General features: G+C 45.7%; 2 protein-coding genes across 4 annotated transcripts in view; one reads left to right on the top strand and one right to left on the bottom strand.

Annotated features, from left to right (window-relative positions):
• The window catches only part of NDUFV3 (NADH:ubiquinone oxidoreductase subunit V3), a 139,397-nt gene extending 127,275 nt beyond the window's left edge, over window positions 1-12,122 (bottom strand). Inside the window, exon 1 of the mRNA XM_030203785.1 lies at window positions 11,983-12,122. Within this exon, the coding sequence (XP_030059645.1) occupies window positions 11,983-12,030 (48 nt within the window). The 5' untranslated portion in view covers window positions 12,031-12,122. The remainder of the gene's footprint in view (window positions 1-11,982) is intronic.
• WDR4 (WD repeat domain 4) overlaps window positions 12,115-14,494 on the top strand; it is a 126,904-nt gene continuing 124,524 nt past the window's right edge. For all 3 annotated transcript variants that reach the window (XM_030203787.1, XM_030203788.1, XM_030203786.1), the window contains exon 1: window positions 12,115-12,269. In XM_030203787.1, the coding sequence (XP_030059647.1) occupies window positions 12,196-12,269 (74 nt within the window). In that variant the 5' untranslated portion in view covers window positions 12,115-12,195. The remainder of the gene's footprint in view (window positions 12,270-14,494) is intronic.

Genomic DNA, 14,494 nt, shown 5'->3' with positions numbered 1-14,494 from the left:
TCAATTCCCTACCCTTTGGAAATCAGCAATAGTCTGTCCAATTCTGGAAAAAACAACCTTAGATCCTCAAGTACCTGCTCACTAATTGGCCTGTTTTAAATCGGTTTCCTTTCTAAGAAAAAAATTGGTTTCACTCACTACCTTCGTTGAGCCATCCCTTGCTCTTCATCCTAGACAATCTGGATTTTGTCCCCACTTAGCACAGAGACAGTTCTCATGGGTCTTCTCAGCGAAATTCATTCCCATTTAGACAAACACTATATTGTTCTGGCAGTCTCTCTTGATTGTTCAGCAGCTTTCGACCTAGTGGACCACCCTTCTCTCCTCTCTTGCCTTTCTTCGCTTGTTTTCACTGGAACAGTCTTAACCTGGTTTTCTTCTTTTCTCGCAGATCATTTATTCAAGGTTGTCAAACCCTCTTCAACCTCTATCATGTGGGGGTTCCTCAGTGTTCTATTCTTTCTCCCTTGCTCTTTAACCTTTTCTCAAGTCCTCTCACTACCCTTATCCAGTCCTTCGGAATCTCCCGTTATCTATAGGCAGATGATATTCTGTCGATTAGGCCTACTAACCCCTTCTCCATCCATAACTCCTCTTCAAGACTGTTTAAAATTCAGTATCAAATTGGCTCAGGGCCCGTAAACTTGTTCTTAATAGAAGACCGTAGCCTGCTGGTTCACAGGAGGCATTACCCCTCCAAATTTCCCATTACACTTATTTGTAACTCAAATCCACCACATAGAAACTTTGCTCGGCATCCTCCTGGATTTCCAATTGTCCTTTACAGCCCAGATTTCCTAACTCTGCAAATCCGTTTTTTTCACTCTCAGACAGTTAAGAACTATTTGATGATACTTGGATCATGATTCCTTACATGCTTTGATTCTTTCCTTATTCACCTCAAAGCAATTTCAATACAGTCCATCTGGGCTGCAGTCGACTCCAATTAAAAAATATTCAAACTTTACAGAACATTGCTATGAGACTCCTATGCAATTGTCCGTCCTTATGACCATCTCTCTCTTCACTCATCATTGGCTTCCTATAGAACAGCGTATTATTTTTAAGGTTCTTCTTCTTGCCTTCAAAGCCCTCCGTATTGGCTTACTGCTTTATCTCTCACTATCCATATTGCCACCCTCGTACAATGCATTCCCTCAATGACCATCATCTTTTCCTCCCAAACTCAAAACAAGCCACCCTAGAATCAACTAGACATTTTTCTTTGCAGCCCCAGCCTATGAAACTCCTTACCCCCTCCCATCAGAGCTGAATCATCATTGAAATACTTCAAGTCACTCCTTAAATTTTGGCTTTTCCAACAAGCCTTTTTCTCTTTTTAATGGACATTGCTCTTTCACTGTGAATAAAGCCTGAAGACCTAGTACTTGTTTATCTCTAAACTACTGTTGTCTTGTCTTTTGTTTGAAAATTGTAGTTCTTTTTCTACGTGTTCTAATGCTGTTATTTTTATTGTAAATTGCTGTGAACTACTTGCTGGAAATGGCCGTATAGAAAGTATCAATAAATAACAACAAATAAAATACTTAACCGAAAGTTTTTTTTTTTAACCTCTGGGGGGTCCTAGGGCATGAGCCACAGTCCACAGATGTTGGCACTCTGGAGCTGTGGGAGGCTCAGTTGTTGTAGGGGGCAGCCTTAAGAAAAGGCCCCGGCTCTGCCTGAGCCTTGGGGCCGAGTTGTAGGGAATCCCCTAGGGCCCCCAGAGGTAAAAAACAAAACAAAAATCCTTGGGTTACATATGGGAAGCTTTCAAATAAATAAAAAAATGTCAAAAAAAATCCCCCCCACATTTCCTATATAATAAAAAGCACCTCCAACGTTCTGAAGCTGACTGCGTGGCACTTAAACCTTGAGGCATTCGTGCTATCCATCTCATTAACTGACGTCAGTACTTCCTGGTACGTCACAAGCAGCTGTGACCAACTACAACATAGCAGCACGAGACACACCAACGGAATCCAAGAATATGTTATGTTGCGCCCCCCCAGCAAGCATCAGTCCGTGCCCAACGTCGGCGGTATCAAGACTGAGACGGTAATGGCGCCGCAACCACACCCCCTGAAATCAACTCGCCGTCTGCCTCACAAATGCCTTCCCACACACAACTATCCACTCTCCCAATGTCGCCGGCACCGCAAACAACCTCCCTCCAAGTCCACCCACCCCCTCACAAACCCCCTCCCACACACACACAATGACCCACTCTCCAAACGTCAACGATAAAGGCGCCGCAAACACACCTCCTGAAATCCACTTGCCGCCTCCCTAACAAACGCCCTCCCACACACAACTACCCACTCTGCCAACGTCTCCGGCACCGCAAACAACCTCCCTCCCAGTTACACCCCCCCCCCTGAAATCCACTCGCCGCCTCCCTCACAAATGCCCTCACACACACAAACTCTAAAATGGAAAATCAACATCTCTCTCACTCAGACACACACACACTCTGCCATGGAGAGACAGCATCTCTCTCTCACTAACACACACACTCCCCCCCCCCCCAACCCCCTTAATACACAAACTCTAACAAGGAAAATCAACCTCTCTCTCACTCAGACACACACACACTCCCCCCCCAAATTAAATACACAAGATCTACCACGGAGAATCAGCATCTCTCACTCACACCCATACACACAACCAAACTCCCCACCCCCCACACCAACATACACACACTCTGCCATGGAGAGACAGCATCTCTCTCACTCACACCCACCCACTCCCCCCCACCCCCCTTAATACATTCACACTCACTCCCCTCACCCCCCTTAATACACAAACTCTAACAAGGAAATTAAACATCTCTCTCTCTCTCAAACACCCACACACACAGCCCCCCCAACCCCCCCCCCACAAAAAAAACACAAACACACACTGATGTGGAACAACGCTACCCTCCCCCCCACCCCCAAAATGGTACCGCTGATTGGTCATGCAACTCACACTCCCCCCAACCACCCCCACAACATCATACACAAACTCTGCCATGTTGAATCTAGATCTCTGTGTCTCACTCACACACTACCCCCCTTCAAACTAAATACACAAGATCTACCACGGAAAATCAACATCTCTCACTCACACCCACACTCCCCACCCCCCACATCAACATACACACAATCTGCCATGCAACAATAACCACCCTCAAAGCCACACGCCACTTCCTGCCACTTCGCCAGCATGGCACACCACACCCCCCCTAGCGGAAACAGGAAATGAGGGCGGGACCAGAGCTGAGAGACAGAGACGGGCCAAGCCTGTACGCCATTTACCGATGCTGCTGCTGCTGCCACCATCCGCCGTCACCCAGACTAAGTGAGACTTCTAAAATTTGGAAGGAGGGGGGCTGGCAGTGGACGGGAGGGAGGGAGGCACGACGACCCTGGAACTGTGAGCGAGGGGGATCCTGGAACTAGAAGGGAGACCCTGAAAATCGGGGATCTGGGAGGAAGGGGGACCCTGACACTCAGGAGATACCTCGGGGCAGTTTGGGGGGGGTGGAGGGGTGAGCAGTGGCAGCATGGGGGGGGCATGGCATTGCAAAGAGGGCGGCAGGACAGGGGGCTGGCACTGGACCGGAGGAAGGGGAGGAAGGGGAGGGGGGACCCTGCCACACACTCTCATTCTCACACACACTCGCACCCAATCTCAATCTCTCTCTGTCACACACACACACACATTCACTCTCTCTCACACAGTCACTCTCACACACACTCCGAGGAAAACCTTGCTAGTGCCCGTTTCATTGTGTTCAGAAACGGGCTTTTTTCTAGTACAGTCATAAACCTCACAAGTCTGCTATTGTTTTCAATAGCATCTACGAATGCTTAGGGCCACACAGTACTGTGGCTGCATGGGGGAGATGGCTTCAACTTTCTCACATCATGTCGTCTCCTGTCATAAAACCACCTTGATAGGTCAGACTTCCTGCTTTTCGCCACCCATAGTGAAAACAAATGAAAATGCTTGTGTGTGTAGCAAAAGCAGAATTTACCAAGAAAACAAAGATTAACAAAGGAAAAATGCCTTACCTGATATTTCCTTTAATCTAACCAGACCAGTCCAGATCAATGGGTTATGTCCATCCACCAACAGAAGGAGACAGAGAAATAGTTCCACGTAATTCGGCCCCTTAAGGGTATCGTGCAGCCTAGAATGCTCAGTATTATGAATAGCCAAGCAATGGTGCTCTGTACTGACCCAAAGGGCAATCAAGGTAGACATTGAAGTCCCTCACACCCAGGAATAGAATACCAGGAAACTGTTGCGTGACCATGGCCCAACCATAGACCCCAATGAGGGGAGTGCTGAGAGTCTCAACACCGTGCGGCCTGCCCACTCTGACCTCCAGACCCCACCCCACTCCCCCAACCAGGGAATCAGGTCAAGGTACCCCTGAAAGAGAAGCTACCCTGAACAGCCATATCAAGGAGACACAAAGCAGAGGGAGATGATGCCCAACACTCAAAGCTGCGGTGAGGACAACTGCTATCATGCGCTCTAGCACAGAACCAGAGATCTAGAAATTTAAAACACAGAACCAGAACGACAAAAGAAAGGGTGGGCGTCTGGACTGGTCCGGTTGGATTAAAGGAAAGAAAATTATCAGGCAAGGAATAATTTTTCCTTTCTTGTCATCCACTAGACCAGCCCAATGGGATGTAACAAAGCAGTGTCCCCATCAGGGTGGGAAAAACTCAAGAACTAAGCTCCTGGGTGACCGACAGCGAAAGACTGGGAATCACCAGAGACACATCCCAAGAAGGGAAATGGCATCGAGAACTGAACTCCCCTGAGCTTCAAAACAGAAGAAGACTACTTTTAATTGGAGAGAGGAGAACTGAACCCCCCTGAGCTTCAAAACAGAAGAAGACTACTTTTAATTGGAGAGAGGAAATGGACTCAAAGAGCCGCATGCTCAGGACTCCAGAAAACCTGGGTGGTACAGCCAAAGAGCTCTAGGAATGAATGCACCAGGTGAGGGCACTGATGACAAAAAAAATGATGCTCGTCCCCAATGGCGACCAGACTTGTCAATACAGAAAACCAGGACAAACTGTGAAATGCAGGAAGAAAACTGGGATAAAACAGCTAGTGAAAAAAGGCCAAAACGCCCCCCCCCCCCCCAAGCAAAGATCAAAGACCGAAAGGCCTGCGAGGAACTAGGGCCATAAGGAATCAAGTGATACCCCCAGAGAAGGAAAACAGCCGTGTCCTAAGCAGGAAGCCATGGCATGCTCGAAAACAGATATGGCACACTGGCCAAACATCGGAAATGGAGACAGAGCCTACAGGCAGAGAAGAACATTGGCCCACAGTAAGCAAAAATATCTGCCTACCAGTCGAGCAAGGAGAAAATTTTCCCCAAACAACCTCCGGAAAAGAGAGACCGATAGGAATGCATCCCATTCTAAAAGATGGAGCTACAGCGAGCCCAGAGTTCACTGAAAAAATGCTTCATAGAAAACCAAAGACGGAGCAAAGCTCCCAAGGCCATAGCAGAGCCCCTAATAAAGAGGCCCCAGCAATGCTACAGAGGCAAGAGCAGGCCATCTCCCCCTGCCACAGAGATCTATACCAGAGTCCCCGAGGACGACAAAAGCCATGCTGGAAGGACTGCATAGAAAGCATGTCCTACGTCCAACTAAGAAAATCCAGTAAAGGAAGGGAGAAGTAGAAAAACCAAAGACAGATCCATTGCTGATGGAAACAACCTGGGAAGAGCCGGAGCCAGGCTCGATGGCTAAGCCGCAGAACCATCCGAAGACCAGAGCAGGAGCTAGGATCGACAGAGTTTAAAAAGGGGTTAGACGGTTTCCTAAAGGACAAGTCCATAAACCGCTACTAAATGAACTTGGGAAAAATCCACAATTCCAGGAATAACATGTATAGAATGTTTGTACGTTTGGGAAGCTTGCCAGGTGCCCTTGGCCTGGATTGGCCGCTGTCGTGGACAGGATGCTGGGCTCGATGGACCCTTGGTCTCTTCCCAGTGTGGCATTACTTATGTACTTATCAGCGCCGGAGACAGGTGAGCGAGCAAACTCAATCAAGTCCCCACTGACCAACCTGTTGAAAGGCACAATGAGAAGTGGAGCAAACTCCACTGCCCAATTTGACGGCCAGAGCCGGAGCTAGGCTAACCTTGTTGGAGAAGCTGCAGCAAGGTTCGATGGCCAGAGTCAGAACCAGATAAGGCCCAATGGCCAGAGTCCGAGATTGATGAGACCTAAAAGGCAGGTGAGGCTCGACGGCAGGAGCTAGGATCAACGGTCGGAGCCAGAGCAAGGCAACGCTCGATGGCCCAAGCTGGAGCTAGAAGAGACTTGATGGCCAGAGCCGTAGCCAAGCAATGCTTGACGGTCGAGGCTGGAGTTAGATTAGGCTAAGAAGGATGCAGCCGGGACCAAGGCCGGGCTCACCGCCTGATCTGGATCTAATGAAAACTCAGTGGTTGGTGCCTAAACTAACTGTGGCTCAATGGCTGGAGCAGAATCCAGTCGACACCCAACGGCCAGGGCCAGAGCTGAAGCTAGCCATGGCCCAAGAGCCACAGCCAGGCCAGTCGGAGCCATTCGAGGCTAGACAGCCAGGACCAGAGCCAATGCAATACGCCAGAGTCATTTGAGCTTTGACAGACGGAGACAGAAGCATATGAGGCTTGACGGTCAAAGCCAGAGCCCAATAAGGCTCAATAAATAGAAACAGAGCCAGGCCAGGCAGACAGAAGAAAGACTAGGTCAGACAGCAAAGCTAGTTGGGCAAAGGAAAAACCTGGCCAGGTGGCCATAATAAAAAAAAAACATGGCCAGGCAGAAAGAGGAAATGAGGCCAGGTGGACAGAGCAGGCGCCAGGCCAGGCAGCCAAAGCAGGAGGCACATCAGGTGGCAAGATCAAGAGCCAAAGCCAGATCAGGTGACCATAGCCGAAGCCAGGCCATGTAGTCACAAAAGAAACCAGACCAGGAGGTCAGGACCCGAGTCAGGCCATGCATCTAGAACAGGAGCTATGACAGGCAGTTAGAGCAAGAGCCAGGGCAGGTGGCCAGAGCAAGAGATAAGTGGGCTGGCTACAGACAGAGGAAGGCTTCACAGTCCGAACAGTGAGCCCATGGGCATGACTGAGACAAGACTCTGCGGCTACCAGGAGAGTGAGACTCTATGTTCGGAGTAGTAGATGAGCTGGAGCTAACGTCAAAGCCAAAGTTGGAGAGAGGGAGATTTTAGTACATGCCCCCAGCCCCACCCATTCTATATGGCTCCACCCCTGGCACACCTCAATCCCACGGCCATTTCAGAAAATATTTTATTTAATAGCCTAATACCCTTTTCAATTAGTTTTCAGAGGCCAAATCGTCCTGCTTCAGGTCGGGTCAGGACAGTATAATGCTGTTATGGTATCCTCTCCTGATATGAGGAAGAAAGTGCTGGTCTCTGAAGGCTAATCAAAAAGTTGTTAAAAATCAGTGAAAGGTATCACCTTATTTTCTATTTTGTGTTTTATTTGCATTTATTAACCTTCATTAACACAGCTACCATATTACTCTATCCTAAATTAGAAATAAAATTATTTTCTGTACCTTTGCTGTCTGGCCATTTACTTTTTCTAATTGTGTTGGTCATTACCTCTCGCCTTGACTACTGCAACTTACTCCTCACCGGCCTCCCCCTTAGCCATCTATCCCCCCTTCAATCCGTTCAGAACGCTGCCGCACGTCTTATATTCAGCTAGAACCGATATACTCATATCACCCTTCTCCTCAAGTCACTTCACTGGCTTCCAATCAGATACCGCATACAATTCAAGCTTCTCCTCCTTACCTACAAATGCACCAGGTCTGCGGCTCCTCACTACCCTCATTTTCCCCTATGTTCCCGCCCGTAACCTCCGCTCACAGGACAAATCCCTCCGTTCAGTACCCTTCTCCACCACTGCCAACTCCAGGCTCCGCTCATTCTGCCTTGCCTCACCCTATGCCTGGAACAATCTTCCTCAACCCCTACGCCAAGCCCCCTCCCTACCCATCTTCAAATCTCTGCTTAAAACTCACCTCTTCAATGCTGCTTTCGGCACCTAACCTTTCGAGAAATATAGTATGCCCTATCAGATTGACTCTACACTTGTCTTTTAGATTGTACACGTCTCTAGATTGTACACCTGTCTTTTAGATTGTAAGCTCCTTGAGCAGGGACTGTCCTTCCATGTTAAATTGTACAGTGCTGCGTAACCCTAGTAGCGCTTTAGAAATGTTAAGTAGTAGTAGTAGTAGGTCCCAGTCTCTTGATTCTGCTTTCCTTTGTCTTCTCTTAACTCTCTTGCCAGGGTTTCCTTTTTCTTTATTTTCTTCAATTTATTTTTCTGCCTCTCTCTCTGTCCAGATTTAATTCATTCTTACTATCCATTCTTTAATTTTCCTCTTTTTACTTTATCTACCTATGGCTTTTCATCTTTTCCTCGCTTATGTTCTCCTCTGCTGGAACTGCATGTATTTTTTTCACATATATCTCTCTTTTTAAAATATGTTCTCCTTAATATGTCCTTAAAAGCTTTCTTAGATGGTGTCTTCATACATATATTGTCAGACATTAGTGTTTCTCAAGTCCGGTCCTGGAGTACTCCTTGCCAGTCAGGTTTTTGCATATAATGGAACCATTGTATGCAAATCAAGTTCATGCGTATTCATTGTAGATATCCTGAAAACCTGACTGGCAAGGGGTACTCCATGATTGGACTTGGGAAACACTATCCTATATCATACATATGCATCCTGACCATAATGTAATTTTGTAGTCTCGTTTTCAGAGTGCATTTGCTTTCTTTCTGTATAGACACTCCGATTACCATGAGATCTTGAGGTTTTTCAATTTTTCTCTTCATTTTAAAAGATTCACAGTTTTTGTTTTATTACATATTCAGCTTTTCTTACTCTTTTTCATAAACACACTGCCTGCTGCCAGGTTTCATGTTTTTACTTTACAACAACTTTGTGTCTCCATATCCTTTAATGTTAACCACTCATTTTTTGTTGTATTTAAAAAGATAGATACTTTTTCATTTGAGCTTTGCTGGTACTTCTGGATTTGGACTCCATTACACTACTTCTTCTTAATTGATAATACATTTGGACAGGTTAGTTTTACCACAACTTCATCTGCATGAAATGCTACCCAGTGGTTTGCTAATATACACCTGTTTGGACATTCTGAGGGTTGTTTCTTAAGTTCACAAATATGCATACATCATTTTTTTGTGTGCTGAAGCACACAAAAACTATACATTTTTGCCATTGGACCTTTTAGTTCTATGTGGGGACTGTCTCTTCCATACATTTTCTCACAGTTTTTTTATATATACTTTCTATATTTTATGTCACATATATGTTCATATATTTATATTACATATGTTTTAACGGCTCCTTGTCTAAAGAGAACTTAAGTGGCATATTTAGTATTTATGTCTGCTTTTATGTTGGTCACTTTGGATAAATTATTATTTCCCATGCTGTTTTGTAATATATTTTATATAATTCCATTTTTAGAAGATATATGTTTCCTATTTTGTAAATATATTGCTGTCTTCATTTTATTTCTTTCTAGAGCATCTGTTGACCCCTGAAGCAGGCGGCTCTCCACCAAAACATAGCCATGTCGGATCCGTCTCACTGATGGTGCCTTGTCAAAGTTCAATTTTTACCTTTTTTTACATTGTTTGCTGGAAGTACCTTGGTCCACCCTACTTTTATTCTTTTGGGTATTTTTTACGTAGGGTTTATTTTCCCTTTCCTTTTGGTTTGTATTTTTTTTTTCTTTCAGAGAAGGTAGGACCAGCTCAGGAAGCAGCAACAGCAGGCAAAGAGCCACGGTCCCATGCACCTTTTATTATCACAGTTCCAGCAGAGGTGGCAACGTGAGGAGGAAAACAAAAGATTCGGTATGGCAGTGGGCAAGATGGGGGGGGGGTAGAGAGAGAGGGGGCAATACTGGTAGGGAGGAAGGCTGCAGGTCCAGCAGGCAGAGGTTTACTCTTTCCCAAGGCTCTTATACAAGGTGCCTATGCCTGGAAAAAGTTGTTTTTTACCTAAAGGAAAAGTCCATTAAAAAATTAGGGTTACCAGACGTTCCCGATTTCAGACCCCTTTCCCTGACTCTTCCTTGGCAACCATTTGTCCCACATTTGAGTAATGGGGACAGAGGTGCAGTAGAATTGTTTTGAATTGCCCCTCCTTTCAAGTGATCCATCATCTCCCACTCTTATCACTACCCACTGCAAGCGTCAGGCCCTCACTTCAAATCCAAACCTCTGCTTGTGCTCCTAGCTCCTTCCCTCCGGCCACAGGATTAGAAAGTATACAGCAGTGATGTTGTAGTTCTCCTGAGCCATGTTGTGTATCTGTCGTGTCCCGCTCACATGGCAACTGAAGTGTACTTTAGAGAAGTGGGACCCAGCAGAGATGTACTATCACAGCGCTGCACTTCCTAATGCTGTGACCGGAGGGAAGGAGCTGGGAGCTGTAAAGGGAAGTTTGAAAGGCCACACAGGGTAGGGAGGGGGGTTGAGGAAGGAGACAGAAAAAAAAATTCAAAATTCTGAACTAGAAGAGAGATAGAGAAAGATCTGAAGAAGGTTGAATTAGGAGGAAGAAAGTAGTGGGGATGGGTGGACTAAAAAGAAGAAACAAGAAAGCGGTGGAGATGGCTTACTGGAAGGACAGAGGTCAGAGAGAGAGGGGTAGATTTCTGGACTGAAAGGTGGGGGACAGAGAGAGTGCCAAAAATCATAATTTCTATTATAGAAAATTGCCATGGGAAGACCTCACACAGCCCCACCCATCTAGCCCCACCTAGGTGTCCCTGATTTCCAAGCCAAAAATCTGGTAACTATTAAAAAAAATGTTTTAGCCAGATGGCTGATCTTTCCCAATTTTAAGTAGCTGTGACCTGGACTGGCCACTTGTCAGAACAGGATGCTACAGTCAATGGATCTTAGACCTGCTCAGCATGGCTTTTCTGAATTAGGCAGATCTGAAAGGCCATTTTGGTGTTTACCTGTCAGGTAATTTTTATAAAAGTGCAACTAATCAGGCAAGGCACATATGTATTTTCCACTTGCTTTATAAAAGTCAACATGTTCTTATGTGTCTTTATAAAACAGTCTACCCAAAAGCTCCCACACTAAGCTACACCCGTGCCAACACAAGAGTAATTCCGTGACCATATGTGCTAATAAAAAAAACACACCTGCAGATCCTGCCCCCCTCCAAATACATCTATGTGTATATCACATACAAGCAGATGATTTGTTTTCTGTGTCTACTTGTATGCAACACGTACAACAAGAGTATTTTATACATTCTTACTTGAACAAGCAAAACTGTTCTTCTACATGACCAAGTACTACTACTACTATTTATCATTTCTATAGTGCTACAAGGCATAACTTATAAAATCATTCCCTTCTCTATTCCAAGGGGTGACCATGGACCAAATGCAATAGAGAAGAAAACAACGGTTTGCTTCCTTCTCCTACCCTCCCATTTCCAACAGGTAGCTTGGAAAAAAAGGGGCTGGGACAACAAATAGACCCACTTGTTTTCTGTACTAAATCGTCTTCTCTAGTGAAAGGTCTGTGCATTAACCGAGAGTTTTACCAATTACAGAATATTTGACAAGTTTTACCATATTTCCATTACATAGGCCCCAATGTATGTACAAATCTGAACTGCAACACTATGGCGTGGTGAATAAACAAAGACAAGTCAGGCAAATCTGGATAATTGCGAAAACGCTAAAAGGGCAAGGAGCTTCAAATAAATGTACGCGATCTAATAACAAAGTTCTAAAAACTGGCACAAGATTTCTAGCCTTTGCCAAAGACTCTACTTCCAATTTACACAAAATGACAGTGTTAATACAGTACGGTTTTATCAATAGCGGTTCGAGCACTACACTAATTACCTTGCCAAATTTAACCCAACCCGTTCTCCGGAGTAAGGAGGCCGCCATGCCTACTACTGTAGTGTACTGACACTGACACACACACGGCTTAAACGCAAGGACGAAACTCTATCACGCCTCCCACACGTGACAGGAAACAGGAAACCTAACTCCGGGCGGCTCTTCCTAAATGTGGAGCTATCGGAGCCAAGCGCGCCGGGTCTGTACTGCAGCATGGCAATGCTGGCGGTGTGCGGGGACGAAGTGGCTGTTAGTGTCGGCTGTATGCTCATAGCAGTATCCTTGCAGTAAGTGTGTATGTCTGGGGAGAGAAAGGATTAACTTCCATGGGCATGACTCCAAAAGACCGAGATATTTATTGGCAGTGGGCAAGAGGGGGGGGGGGAATACTGGCCATCTTCAAATCTAAGCTAAAAGCCCACCCTTTTGATGCTGCTTTCAACGCCTAACCCATATTTTATCATCCTCACTTTAATATTCCCTTATCTCTTGTTTGTCCTAATTAGATTGTAAGCTCTGTCGAGCAGGGACTGTCTCTTTATGTTCAAGCGTCAAGTCAAGTAGAGCTTTAGAAATGATAAGTAGTAGTTTTTCTCCTGGGGGTTGTGTACTTATATTTGTTAGGTGGTGATTCTGGGTGTGTTTGTATTAGGATGTGACTGTATTTAATAGTTTGGTTAAGATATGGAGCGTTGAGCTACGGTCTTCTTTTAAAAGCATAATCCGCAGCGCCGGTATCTTCATCTCCGTGGAAGTTTGAAGGCCTGTTTTCATAGGGAAACTCCCCAGGGTTTGTTTTGAAAGTATAACGGCAGGTTTGTAGTGTTTTTGTAGGTGATAGAATTATAGGAGCCAGCTCTGTGGGTGCCTAACCACCCTGAATATTGAGCAAACTCCTTGATTGGGTCCAGGAAGGTGTAATTTCCATTGGGTTTAGCACTCTCAATCATTTTGCAAAGTTGGCTCCTATGGATCGAATCCTTCCCTTGCATAGTATCTTTTATAGCCCTCTTTTTCTGACAGTCCTGTCATGTTGCATTTTGGGACCTACAGCACGGAATTTCAATGGGTATTTATTTTATCCCACATTTCCCCACCTATTTGCAGGCTCAATGTGGCTTACATAGTACCGTAGAGGTGTTCGCCATCTCCAGTAGAGAGACAGTTACAAGGAGTTCTTGTGGTCGATTAAGGTCAATGTGTTGTACACACATTAGGAATCTAGAGAGGAAGAGTTATGCAGGGTAGAATCAAGGACTCTAAATTCCACACTACTTTGGGGAGTAAGTTTACAAAACCAGGATTGGTCAAAAAGTCTCTCTCCTGAAACTGGCTAACTTAGCATCTCAGCCTTTGCTCACATTGGGGAGTGGAATAACAATTTTCAGAAGCCTTTTTAAGCTATTAAAAACCCATTTTCTGTTGGAAAACCTGAGAATTATGCCCTGACTGCATTGTTTTTCCCTATTAGAATACAGTGGTAGTATTATAAAGAGCTGGAGAAAAGCTGGCTGGCACTGACATTACCCATTTTCACATTCCGGTCTGAACTTGCCATTAGGTGGACTAGATATTAGCTAAAGGTGGCAAGATAGCAGAATCTTCTCTGCTCTTCTCCACCCTCTCCTCCTGTCCAGCGCTGCGTAAGTCTAGTAGCGCTATAGAAATGTTTAATAATAGTAGTAGTAGTCCTGTGTGCAACATCTAGTCTTTCTTTCTGGGCCAAGGCTGAAGTTGCAAGCAGATTCAGCACTAGTGTGAAGCTTTTAAACAGGTGCTGAAGTGCTGCTGCGTCTTGTCTCCCCCCCCCCCCCCCCCCGAACCCATGTGTCAGAGAGGGCAGGACGCAGCACCTCTTCAGCATGGGCCTCCGTTTAAAGGCCCTGCTTTAAAGTTTGGCTCTGGTCTGCGAAAAGGTAGGACAACAGTGGGGGGGGGGGGGGGCAAGGAAGGGGGAGATGCTCAATTGGGGGTAAGGAGTGGAAAGGGAGATGCTGGTCACTTGAGGGGAGGGTGGTGAAGGGGATGCTGGACTACAGGAGTGGAGCCCTCAATCTCCCTGAGTATGGTACACATGGATGAAGGCTCATTAAGGGCATCAGATACTTTTGGGCTGGCTCTGCTCATATTGCATGAGAACTGTGGACCCTTGCATTTTGTTTGTGATTATTTTATTGTTTAAGATCTATGTATTCTTATATGCTGTGTATGCTTATTAACTGTTTTTAGTTGCGTTCCTCTGAGGCAGCCCTTGTTTGGCGAAACATAGACCACATTGGGTATATCTACAATAATAATTTGCACCTCCAACGTTCTGAAGCTGACTCCATGGCAGACTGCAGTGAAGGGTTCATAAGGGTTCGTAACTCTGTCACCATCTCTCTCTGTCCTGCCCTTGCGTCAAAACGTGATGACGTCGAGGGCGGAACAGTGAGAGGGAAGGGAACGCTGCAGAGTTCCTAGGCAAAGGAACGTGACGTCACCAACATGAGGGACGTATCAGAGGCAAAGA

The sequence above is a fragment of the Microcaecilia unicolor genome, chromosome 5 (genome assembly GCF_901765095.1).
Source record: "Microcaecilia unicolor chromosome 5, aMicUni1.1, whole genome shotgun sequence".
Taxonomy (NCBI): domain Eukaryota; kingdom Metazoa; phylum Chordata; class Amphibia; order Gymnophiona; family Siphonopidae; genus Microcaecilia; species Microcaecilia unicolor.
The sequence above is the reverse complement of the archived record's forward strand: the minus strand, read 5'-3'. Positions and strand labels throughout refer to the sequence as shown.